Raw genomic sequence first — 12,308 nt, forward strand, 5'->3', positions numbered from 1 at the left:
GGGAAGACACAGAAATGTTATCAAATGTACAAGTCCCTCATGTTTCATTTTGCTGGTTAGGGCTCTAAGCCTGAGTTGTATCGTACCCTTTATTTCTGCTTTTCAGGAGAAAAATATCATTAGCAGCTGCTTGAGCACTGCAAGCTCCTCCTCATCCAGTTTCACCTCCTGCTAGAGCAGAGGACAAGGCAGACCTGTCCTTGGCGCAGGGCGCACATGGCTGCAGCCACCCGGGATGGAGCCGGTTGCTCCGACCCCATCACTTCCAGCAAAATATGCTCCAGCAGCCAAGAGAGGGCGCTCCTTAAATTAATAAAAGGCGAAAACCAGAGAAAAGAGAAAAACCGAGCATGCGTTCTTAAAAAGGAATTTTTCTCATCTGCACCAAAGAGAAAGGATAAACGCAGTAAGTTAAAACATGGAGGTGATTTTCAACCGTGGGCTGAGGGCCAGGGACACCCCTGGGGCAAGGAGCAGAGCCGTTGGCTGCTTTGGGGAGCTGCGGGTCTGTTGCAGTCCCAGCTGCTGCCCCATGGCTGCTATTCCTCCCACCCCAGCCAGTGTTTTGCCCGGGCACTTGCCCGGCACAAGCCCTCTGCCCTGGTTTTGCTCAGTGCCTCGGTGCTGCTGCATCGGGCACCGATAACAAACCCTCACCCAGTGCCCACAGACGGCTTTTCCCCGTGAAATGGTTGGCTCAGCCAGTCCCCAGCGTGGGGGTCTTCTCTGCGAGGGGCTGGCGCTGCACAAAGCCTGAAACAAGCCCGTCTTTCCGTAACAGCCATGTAAGATTTTTTTAAAAGGCCTTTAAGTTCTGCCAGTACCTGTGATGAGTGCCAAGTTTTACTTCTGTTAGCCAATTTGGGAAGTTTGTTAAACCTAAGACCGGGATCGGGGAAGCGAGCCCAAAAAGCAATCAAAAGCACATAATAAATAATAATTAATAACAGTGTGTGGTGCTTACTCAGTTGTGTGGTGGGTTTTTTTCTTTCAAGGATCTTTTAGCTAGTTAGGAAAAACACGTTCAACATTATGGTGGACTCTCCTACAGCTAGTATATATTATCTACTGGTTACACATGGCAAAGTGAGGAAAACGGTGTTCCTGTAGTCACTGGAGGAGCCCAACACATGGCCCTCACTGTGATCCACTGCACCTGAACATGAGGAGACACATGAACCATAGCAGGGTCTTGGATGTGCACTTTGGGAAACGCTGAGTCCCTGAATACGTACAAAAAAGATATGAGGAAACCCCCCAGATGGTACACACCTCCCTTCCCCTCTCCCCTTCACTGTTAGGTTGTATTAGCTTATTTATCAGCAGAAAATGTTAAGGCACCAGTAATGCAGTTTTAATGTTTTTTCTCACCTGCAGAACTGCCTGGAGTGGTTCATGTTGGGACCTGCTTTAATATTGCCTTTCTCTGGGTCATAGATGGTGGTTGCTCGTGCATAAGCTCCTCCAAGAATAAAGATGAACCCATTGAGAGTGACTGCAGGAGCGTATTTGTTATCTGTCAATGGAAAGCAACACTGAGATCAGTTTTAGACTCAGGTTTGGAGACTTTTTTTATTTATACATTCCCCTTATTTATAGATAAGTCACGTTTCTCTAAACCTCCAAGGCTAGGGAAAGAAAAATGACGAAACCTTTCCTGGTTTTGTTCTCCTCCCTCCAAGTTCTCAAAGGCACTTTTAAAGTTCATCAGTCCTTCATTCCCCAGTACGTGCCTCCCTCTAAACTGGTAAAGTACAATTATCCTCTCCCGAAGCCTAATGGAGTCACCGTGAAAGCTCCCCTCTTACATATGAAATTAAGATGTCAAGTTGTTTCAGAATTTTGCATTGCTGCAAATTTTAACTCCGATACTTCCCATGCCTGTGCAGCAGCTAAGTACAGAAGAAACCCGCAGCAGAGACCCGCTTAGTAATATCCAATAGTTGATTCTTTTTTGTATTCTGCTTTTGCTTGTGGGAAAGTCACCCACATAATCCAGAAGATTTTCTGAGACCCGATTTTTTTTTTCCTTTCATCTGTCTCATAAGTTCACCTGCATTTTTATTTTCAGATGTGTGTGTACCTCCAAGCAGTCCTGTATTTAACAATGAACTGTGTGAGGCTGGAGTTTGAAATTAAGCAAGTCCCTTATGCTAAGACAAATTCAATCAGAGTTTCCAAGGATACTTTAAAATTCTTGTGTTAGCTATGGCATTATTAAAAATATTGGTAAAAACTAACCATAAATTATTGAATAAAATAATTCTAATTTAATTAGTTGACTTGTCCCGTATGCTGCTAGCACGCCATATGCACATTATTAAATATGAGCCAGTTGGGCTGAAATTTCTCATGATGGTGTCTGTCTTGACGCGATACAGCTTTTTTAATCAACATTTCAGTGAAACCAATCGTCTGGGAACAAAAGACAGGAAAATTCATTGCTTTATTTGAGTTAAAATAAGCCTCACAACCAGTTCTCTAAGCAGCAAGTGCCTAAGCACTTTGGGGTGTGAAGCAGACGCTTCCTGGGTGGATACCCTGGCGTGAGGGGACACTTCTATAAAAAATTATCTGTATGTAGCTATATGTTAAAGCCTCTCCAGAATCTTCATTTTCATATGCTCGGAAAAGGGTGATCCCCTTGCAGGGGAGAATCAGCCTGGACACTGTTGTCCTGGCTTCAGTCCCTGCAACCCTCCTCCTTTGTGTGAGGAGTTGTGGGCAATGCACTGGAGACGAGGTGCGGTATCATCTTTACTACACTCTGACATCTCTGCTAATGGCCCCTGTGTAGCACTGAGAGAATCTGTATGTTTCTCCCAGATCTATAACACTATGACTGTGTCCTTTTAGAAAGAGATGGGCTTAAACTAGCCCCAGCAGCGTTACTTTTGGCGTTTGCTTACCTCTGGAACGACTGGCATTTTAACCCTGAGGTTCTTTTAAAACCACCTTATTCCATTAAATATTTAACACGAGCTTTGACTTGACATGAGTTAAGCAAAAGCAGATGAATTTCTCCAGAAGAGAGATAATTTCCTTAACTGGGGTTTGAACTGGTTGAACTATAAGGAAAATAATGGGTTTGTGGGGCCTGCTCTGTCGTAGCACGGCCACAGGGTGGTCTGGCTCAGCTCATCTCACCCTACCTCGGTGCATACCCAGGGACATGTATGGGGGTGCAGCACTCGGTGTGAAAACAGACAAAACATGTTATGGGTTAAAGTTGGGCTCCTATTATGCTGAGTATCTACAGGCATATGTCAAAAAAACACGGATGTATTAGGAAAATGTCACTGATCCTTGGGAACAGATGGGAAGAAACTAATTCATCCAGAAAATAGAACAAGGAGTATTCAGTTTCTTCTTGGTGCCACTAAGCCACTATAATTCATCAGAAAGACTTATCTGTCCTAACAACCCCGCTCAGATCCCTTTTCCAAATCAGACTTGCATATGTGACATTTTTTCCAGTTAAGACACTCATCAGAAATTTTCCATATTTAATTATCACATCTTCCTGGATTTTTTTCTTTGACTAGCACTGTTTTGCAGAAGAATAAAACTCTCACATAAAAAAAAACCCTCAGCTCCCAAATCTCACAGGGAAATTATTTGGGTCTCCCTCAAGGCAGAAACAGAAGCTTCTCAGGAGACTGAATCACTGACTTCACATTTCTTTTTGTTAAAGAAAGAGAGGGAAACCCCTTGGTTATTTTTATAGTGACGTCTTTTTTTTTTTTTTTCCTTTTCAAATAGGCTGAGTCTGGTATTCTTTTTCTAGGAGGCAATCCTGTTTGATTCTCATCAATTTTTCAATACATCACCTATCTGTTGTCTTTTTACTGCTTTTGGCTTTAGCTACAATTTCATAAATTGGTATAAAGTAAGCCTGAGATAGAGAAATGGAGAAATCTCTTCTGTTTCTTTCAGAAAGGGAGAAGTTCACAGCAAACAGTCTCCTGATCCTGATGAAGATATGGCAGAGAGACACGAGGGACACCCCTCCAGAGACAGGTAGAGAGAAAAGTGTGGTTTATTTTTATTTTGTTACCATGGAGGCAGAAATTGTTCATGGACACAGGGAGCTTGGAAAACTCTAACTCATTCCTGCTACTTAGGTGTGGATGACTGCCTTCAGTCTTTAACATTACTTCATCCCAGGTGCTACCCACACTCTTCCCTTGTCCTTTCCAGGGCTTGGTAACCTCAGGCAAACATGCAGGAGAGTCCAACTTCTGTTGCTGCTCTAAGTCCTTAACGTGCTCATAGTGCAAGGTGTGGGGTTGGGGGAGCCTAATTTTGTAAAAAGCACGTTCTGTTTGGGCTTTTTGGTCAGTTCTACTGGGTGTGGACATGAGCTTCTATGGGTCAGAGGCTTATTGTGGGATATAGAGGGGACACTGGTTATTTCAAAAATCTGCCAGGGGAAAGGAAGAGAGAAGAAGCACAGAAACAGAGAAGCAGCCTCCTTTCCCCACCAAAATTCAAGTGTTGGGGCTGTCAGGTATAGTAATCCATTTCAGGCTGGAAAATCTTAAATGGGATTTGTCCAGGACAGCAAGCATACTTGAGATTAAAAGGCAGAATAAATGTAAAGGAAATAATAGATAAAAGGTACTCTTCTCTCCAAGTGGATAACATCATAACATCATTCTCCTTTGCTGTTGCTATATGAAAATATGCAAATATTTCTATTCTAGTGACAGGTCATTGCAGGAAGGGGTATGCACTCAAAGACAACCCTTGAGCCGGAGGTATACTTCACATAGGGTTGGTAATTTAACCTACAAGTGTGCTCCTCACTTAGTAACAACAGCATGCTGTCTGTGATGGGTTTTTATCAGGAGGAAGAAATGTGAGCATGCCACCAGTCCAGATACAACTCCAACCAAAGGGTCACTCTGTAGGTGTGGGAGGCTGGTGGGGGGGGTTGATGCACATGAAGAAGCAGACTGGAGAAAGGAGACTGGTTAATAGAAACTAAATCTGCTTTTAATAGTAAGTGCTGCTTCCCCTCCCTGCATACTATGCAGACAAGCTCAAGAATGGCATAGTAATGGAGAAGATAACGTCCCGTGGCAGCTGGGAGACTGTGGTCTGATCCTCAACATAGCCCGTGAGGCCAAAGTGCAGATACCGCAATTAATGGCGGGGTGTTGGATGTCAGCCCTTCTGGCACAGTGCTCTCCTGTTAGCTGACTTCTCATAACTACACCACTGGTTGCAGGGCCCTATGGTTTCCCCAGTGACCCTTGAGCAATTCCTCCACAGACACCCCGAAGTTGAATGTCCTCACCTATGTGTGGCAGGGATCACCCATGCCAAAGCAGAACTCTCCACCTGCCATCGTGGGGCAGTTTCAGCACCAAATTTACAGGCAAAATGTTGACAAACTGAAGAGAGTTGGACAAAGCATGGCCACACAGATGAAGCAGAGGTAGAAAGTGAAAGGGAGGGCATCTGCTAAAGGGCAAACACAAAAGTACTGACTTTGCTGGGTAGAGCGCAGAGTAAATATCTGTAGGGGGAAGACATCAAGGAGTGGAAAAGCCATTCTGAATGGACAAGATGGCATATACAGGGGATAAAAGGGTGAGAAAAAGGAAAGAAAAATTCAAGCTTACCAGTGGGAAAAATGTTAAGAACTAGTCATGGGAAGAAAAACACGTTTAAGTATGAGATGAAAGTCTCATTGCTTTGAGACTTCTAGGTGAGAGCTGGTCAAACCCACACACAGGTGCTGACCTACTGACCCTGGGGAGAGGGACAGGCCAAGATGTACATCTGATTTTTCTTGTAAAGTCTAAAAATAAATTAATGGGAAGGATTATGCATTTTAGACAAAATACATCACAGGACAGTGCAGTAAAAATGTTGCTAACACTGTCTTCCAGGTATTTCTTGCATTGTTAGCTTTTCAGTTGTCCAACTTTGGTTGGACATATCACTGCAGGAGTAAACGGTATGGTGAGACATTAGATACTTGGTTTAGAAACGAGAAATGCTCATAGATCTTTGATCTTGGTGTTCCCATAGTTCCCACCAGATTTTAAAATTTAATAATAGTGAGGATTAAACTCTGGTTTTCTTAAAATCCAGAAACATTAAAAACCCCCTTGAAATTCACCAGTACAGATATTGACTGTTCAGGGTATCATAAAAAGCTACCTTTTAGTGCCCTGGCATGAAGGCACAAAGCAAATTACAAGGCAGTGACAAGATAATTAGGCTTACTTGCAATCACTGATTTCAACATGTCTGTGGCCATCTTGTTAAGTAAGACAAACCTCAGGAAGCTGAGCATGAAATAAAATTTTAGCAGAGCTATATAGGACAGCCTGGCAACAAACTGAAAGGCAGATGCTGCAAGTACGTAGCCTGGATTCATTTAGTGTTGTAGGACTTTGGCTAAACAGCAGCAAACTTCTTACAGCTCAAAACACAAGAAGGGGATGTGCTAGGTGGTTTACCAAAAATATGCAGTGTGAAACCCCTGGGAGGCTCTATTACCCCAGTAACATCAAGTTGTGGGCTGCACTGCTGCAGGAACATCTGCCAGCTCCAGAGGTGGGGAGGACAGATGCAGGGCAAAGGATGGGGCACTGAGAAAGACCCTCTCCTCTCCAAACACATATGTGTTTAATAGACACCTTCCCAAAGGCTACGACAGCATCCATGTGAAATGTGTTGGTGAGTGTCATACCTACTGCACACAGGCATCCATGTCCCAACACCTCCCGGCAGGTGAAGGCTAAAGAATAAATGGAAACTGGGAGTGAATTTGCTGCTTATTCCTCAAAGAAATCCAGGCAGAAGAGAGCAAGGACTGAGCTGCATGGACTTGCTATTGGTCCCCACTCTGTATATCCTCTGCACAGGCAGGATGGCAGGATCCAGCCTGCTTGACCTTCATTCAGATTAGCCAAAAAATGACCTTCCCCCTTGCCATGGTTGATGCCAGTGTTGCCTTGGGTTAGGTTGACACGTGAGACTTTGGAAGAGATGGACCTGCTGGGTTCAAATGTGAGCCAAGCTGCGTTGAACTCACTATCATAAAATAGCACAGTGACTTGTGACAGGTACTACTGGTCTAAAAAGCTCCACAGACCTTGGCTATTTTCAATATCTGCATCTACTGGTGCATATGTAAGCATGCTTGAGGTGTTTTTAAATATTCTGCTGTCCTATTTAAGTTCAAAGAGTTTTCACTGATCTCTCAACTCACCATCAGATATCTCAGTTGACTTAGCTCAGAGGGACACCTTAAGAATTCCCAAATCAAAGCAAAGAGGCTCTGAGGCTATCAAAGGCACCCCAGCAGTGATCGTATCAGGATTAATCTCAGATCCATTTTGCAAAAAGCACACCAAGGCTCCTTCTACTCCCTTCCGTTTTAGATGGTACTATACTTGGCACAGCATCCAGTTCTTGGGGGATACTTTACAAATACAGGTTATACTATGCTTCTTGTAGAGCTGGAGAAATTAAAGTATATTTCCAACATTCCCACTGCCTTTTAGTGAAGATCAGGCATCCCATCGGTACAGTTTCCCAAACATTCTCCATGGGGGTACAATTTTTCAGGCTCTGTGTTATTTTACTTTATTTGCAAATAAACTGACGTTATAAATTTCCCAACAAAGACACACAGCAACTCCACATTCGATCGTATATTTTATGCCTTCAGCTTAATTAATTTACTTTGATGACACCAAGAAAACATAAATGTCATCTTTTAACTTCACCAGTATCTTTCATGTATTTTTTTTTAGGAAATAATAGTACATGCCCATTAGAACAATGGCTGATGAACCCAACTCTGGAAGGTTTGGATGATTTTTTCCAAGCACGCATGGTGTTGGTGTCTGCTAGACAGTACAGCGACCCCGGGGAACAATTTCCTGTGGCACATGTACTATTTTGGTAAAGAAAAGGAATGCCTCTTTGCATAATGCATTCATTTTTGCAATATGCTGTGAGTACAGGAAAACCTCATACTGTCAGTCAGTGGATTAAATGAACAGCAGCAGCTGTAGCTGTGTGATGAAAAAAGCCAGGCAACAGCGTTGTTTGCACTGCTGTATTACATAAACATGACTTTTGCCGGTTAATGCCCTCCCGCTGGGCGCTTCATGCTGCATCATATGCATGTCATGTTATGTTAGGCTGGACACAAACACCAGCAAGGGAGTTGGAAAGCAGCAGCACTGTCTGCACAGGGGAGGCTACAGCTGTGGCTCTACCTGCTCCTCATGACCTGGATCTACTAGGGAACCCCAAGAAAAGAGTCATAATTTTAACAAGCTACAATAAAAAGAGCAGCTTATTTTAGCTTTCTGAATATGCTTAGGCCTTACCTGAATACCTTATACCTGTGCTTCTATAATTTATTACTTGCAACTCCTATTGCTCTGCCAGACTCAATACTGAGACTGTGATTTTTTTTTAAAACGAAGAACCTCATGTCACAGTTTGAAACACTGAAACAGGTCACCCAGAGAGGCAGTAGATGCCTCATCCCTGGAAACGTTTAAGGTCAGGTTGGACAGGGCTCTGCGTAACCTGATCTAGTTGAAGATGTCTCTGTTCATTGCAGGGGCGTTGGACTAGATGGACCCTAAAGGTTCTTTCCAGCCCATACCATTCTATGATATTCAATTCTAGGATGCACAAGCAAGCCACCCCAAAGCAGCTTCTCTGACAGACCTATGAGCATTGTTTCTTTGTCCACCCGCGTATAGCCAGACTGAAGACTGCTCACAGCCACCCAGCACAGAGCAGGTGGCCCAGGTCGGCTGCCACCCTGCAGTAATGTCCTTGTGAAACAGAATGCTAAACCCTGTTTCCAAAAGCAGCCTAAACACCCAGGGTGCAAATTGCCCCAGAAAGCAAATAAGCTGCAATCTTGTGAGTGCTATCCTAATTTTGGAAGGAAGTCTGCACCTCTGACATTGACTGGTATGGTGGCAAGGTTGGGCCTCTCATCTTGCTCTTTGTAAAACGTCCTTCTGTAAAACATCCGTTGAGCTTGAGGGCATCACAAACTGATGAACACAGTTTTAATAATCTACATGTCTCAGAGAGTTCAGCCTCTGAAGCACATACAGCTTTGGACACCACTGATAAATCCCAGTTAAGAATGACCATCACTTCCCATAGGACAGGCAGAATTTTAACAAAACCATGAGTAATCCATTAACTGAGCAGTGTTGTGAAAACCACATGGAGCAACACATGATGCCAGGATGAAGTTTCACTGAACTTTGCAATTTTTTTGGATCTAAAATTACTAGTTGTCCATACCTAATACATTTCCTTTCTCCTCAACTTTGAACTCATCACTTCTAGCCGATAGCTGTATTAATGAGTGACAATTGCCTTTAGTAAAGATCAAAATAATTGCCTCTCTGATAAATATACCATGTATTCCTGACAATCTGTTGTACACGTATCTCCCCTCACCCACCAACTCATTTGCTTTCCGCAAAGGCATTAAAAAACCTATAGCACAGAGATTTCTGTTATAGTACAGGTGTACTCTGACACCATGTATCCCTTACCAATCATCGGAGACTCTATAAAGCTCCACGAATTAGTTTGAGGGATGTAGGACTGCAAGACCCCTGCAGCTCGTCCAGCTTCGTTCACCCCGCCGAAGACGTAGATCTTCCCACCACAAACGGTCGCAGCAGCTGAATGGACAGCCTTTGGCAGAGGAGCGATGGTCTCCCACTGGTTGGTTATCGTATCGTACCTAAGGTGACAGCAATCAGAGTGAGCTGAGGTGGCACAACAGTGGTGAACAGCAAAGACACGACAGGCAGAGAAAGAAGGCTAGGATATAACAGAAAGGCAGCTTGACAAGCAGAAGAAAAGCAGAGGTGGAAATATATTTTTTTTAACATCTTACAAATTCACCCACTTGGTAAACAGTGTAATTAATGCTTTTTTTTTTTTTAAGGTTTTAAAACACTGAGAAAAGGCCAGAGAAAGCTGGTTCTATTTTCCGTATATGCCTCTCAAATCTCATTGTAGTCCAAGCTAAAGAAACTCAGGACATCTCTGTTGAGATGTCTTCCACTAATTAATTTCTTTTAATGAGTATACAATGAGATTATTCTTGCAAATCAGTGCAGTGATAACCAATAGCAACCGCAGGCAGGCAACTGTTAATATACTTCAGTTGTTCAGCTTGTGGAACACATCTCACCTTCAACATAATGCAACACGATAGCTCTTTTTACTCTAGTTAACTGACCAGCGACGTACATTTTGTGCCAGAATAAGTTGCTTCCATTTAATTTTCATTGTGCAACCCAAACTACTGTGCTTCATTGCAGGAGGCTGCAAATGTTAATGCTGGAATAAGATTTCACTATTGTATCCATATTTGACATGAAGCAAACAGAAAAGAGTATGCATGGAAGTGCTAAATTAGTTTTAAGGTCATCAGTATCTGATATAATTAAGCCATTGACCATAAGGGATGTGCAGTTAATAATCCATGGATGAAGATTCATTTTAGACAATGTCACAAGTACAGATGTCAATTTTTTTTTTAGAGATAATGTGGCAGGGATCCAAATAGCTGCTCTAAAATGAGTCCTGGAGACAGTGGAAAATAATGTGATTTTTTTAGGCTTCTATATTTCCATGTAATGGCACATTCAGTCAAATAGGAGTTTCCTGCGTAGTGATTATTCAGAATTGTTGACTGCAAGAACAGAAGCCCTCATCACCCATTCTGGGCTTTTGCTCTTAATATTAGTGATATGCAATATGCAAACGTGAAATGAATCCATGGCCATAAACCCATCTGTAAGAAATGATTTAGCAATAGGGGAATTCTCCCTTTGTAACTCATCCCTCAAATTCTCACTGCCCAAACTTGGGGAAAATCAAAGGGAGAAATTATATAAATGGTGGAAACGGCACAAAATAATGTGCTTAATGAAAATGCATTAATGAGTTTCCAAGTAATATAACTGAAAGTAATTAACACACTCATAAAACTAAAGCAAAAGCAAGAGGGAGGCAAACTTTAACTAAAAAAAAAATAAATTAAGAAAGTCCTTTAAAATGAGCATGGAGAACTGCCTTGCACAATGCTCTAAATTAGTTCCTGAGAAATTAAATTCATCTGCAACAAGTGATCAAAGGGGAGAAATATAACAAGACTGAACAACGTGGTGCTGGGAGCGTTCAAGGCGACACACCTATATTGGGCTGATTCTTAACGTTCGATACCAAACCCAAGCCTGCAGATGCATTTTGACTGCACAAGCAACTCCTCCACGTAAGGCTGCGTATGCTGCATCTCCTGCATTTGCCCACAGCACTCGGGTAGCACTCACGTCCATCCTGGCAAATATGCAAAGATCTCACATAATATAAACAGTTTCATACACCGCTTTTGGGTTACACTTTGCGAACTCACCTACTGCAGTAATTTGGGGCTTGGTAATTTAATTGTTGATGTCTTATTAAAAGCTGGTTAAGAAATTGGTTAGAAACTGGGAAAAGCTATAGAACTGAGAACTGGACTAATGTTCCTTTCTAGTTCCTTGGCTTCTAAGATATAAATTATACTTGTCACCCGATAGTTATTGTGTGACACCATCCACACTGACTTAGCACCAGGAACACATGTGGCCAGTAGAAGTCACCTTTGCTAGCACTGGCAGAAGTACCTGGCAGACCACAGTTCCCAAGACACGTTCCTGGCAATGACTTTCTGATCCTCCTAATACCTTTACGGGAAGGAGGGGTTATATCCACATGTGCTGGAGGCTGGGTGTGGTTGAGGACCACATCTATAGGAATACTGGAGAAAAGTTCAAATTACAAAAACAATCATCATTTTTCTAGACAATTTTCACTATTGGGACGTCAGGTCCCCTAGACCCTATTTTTTCCCCCATTTTCACTTCTCTCTGTTTATGCTCTGTGAATACAGAACTGATCTTTCTTTCTCCTACTCTCCTTCATTTGACACTTGGAAACCAAAAATGACCAGTTTCACTTCAGCTGCTGAAAGTCAAAAGCTGCAGATCTGCTGTATATAGATGCAAGTGAGGCAGCTTAAAAAACCACTTCTCTTGAGGGTTATTTGGTTTAAAAAAATCAGTGAACCATAAAGCAGGTGGAAGCAAGTCCTTGTCCACCTAACACAGGCATCTAACGTGGGTTTTACATAGGCTGAAGCAATCCTCTTAATTAAGTGCCTAATTTACCTTGGGGGCTGAAGAGAAGTTGGTGCCTTCAAAGCTTCCTGACATCCGTCCATCAGGTCCCTCTATCCT

The 12,308-nt window shown here is 42.7% G+C and overlaps 1 protein-coding gene across 1 annotated transcript in view; it reads right to left on the reverse strand.

Moving 5' to 3' along the window:
- Nucleotides 1–12,308, reverse strand: part of KLHL29 (kelch like family member 29) — a 356,805-nt gene that overhangs the window by 12,886 nt on the left and 331,611 nt on the right. The window contains exons 13-14 of the mRNA XM_026844878.1: nucleotides 9,567–9,760; nucleotides 1,372–1,516 (exon numbers count right to left, since the gene is read on the reverse strand). Of these exons, the coding sequence (XP_026700679.1) occupies nucleotides 1,372–1,516; nucleotides 9,567–9,760 (339 nt within the window). The remainder of the gene's footprint in view (nucleotides 1–1,371; nucleotides 1,517–9,566; nucleotides 9,761–12,308) is intronic.

The sequence above is a fragment of the Athene cunicularia genome, assembly GCF_003259725.1.
Source record: "Athene cunicularia isolate RWA chromosome 3 unlocalized genomic scaffold, athCun1 chr3_part1, whole genome shotgun sequence".
NCBI lineage: Eukaryota > Metazoa > Chordata > Aves > Strigiformes > Strigidae > Athene > Athene cunicularia.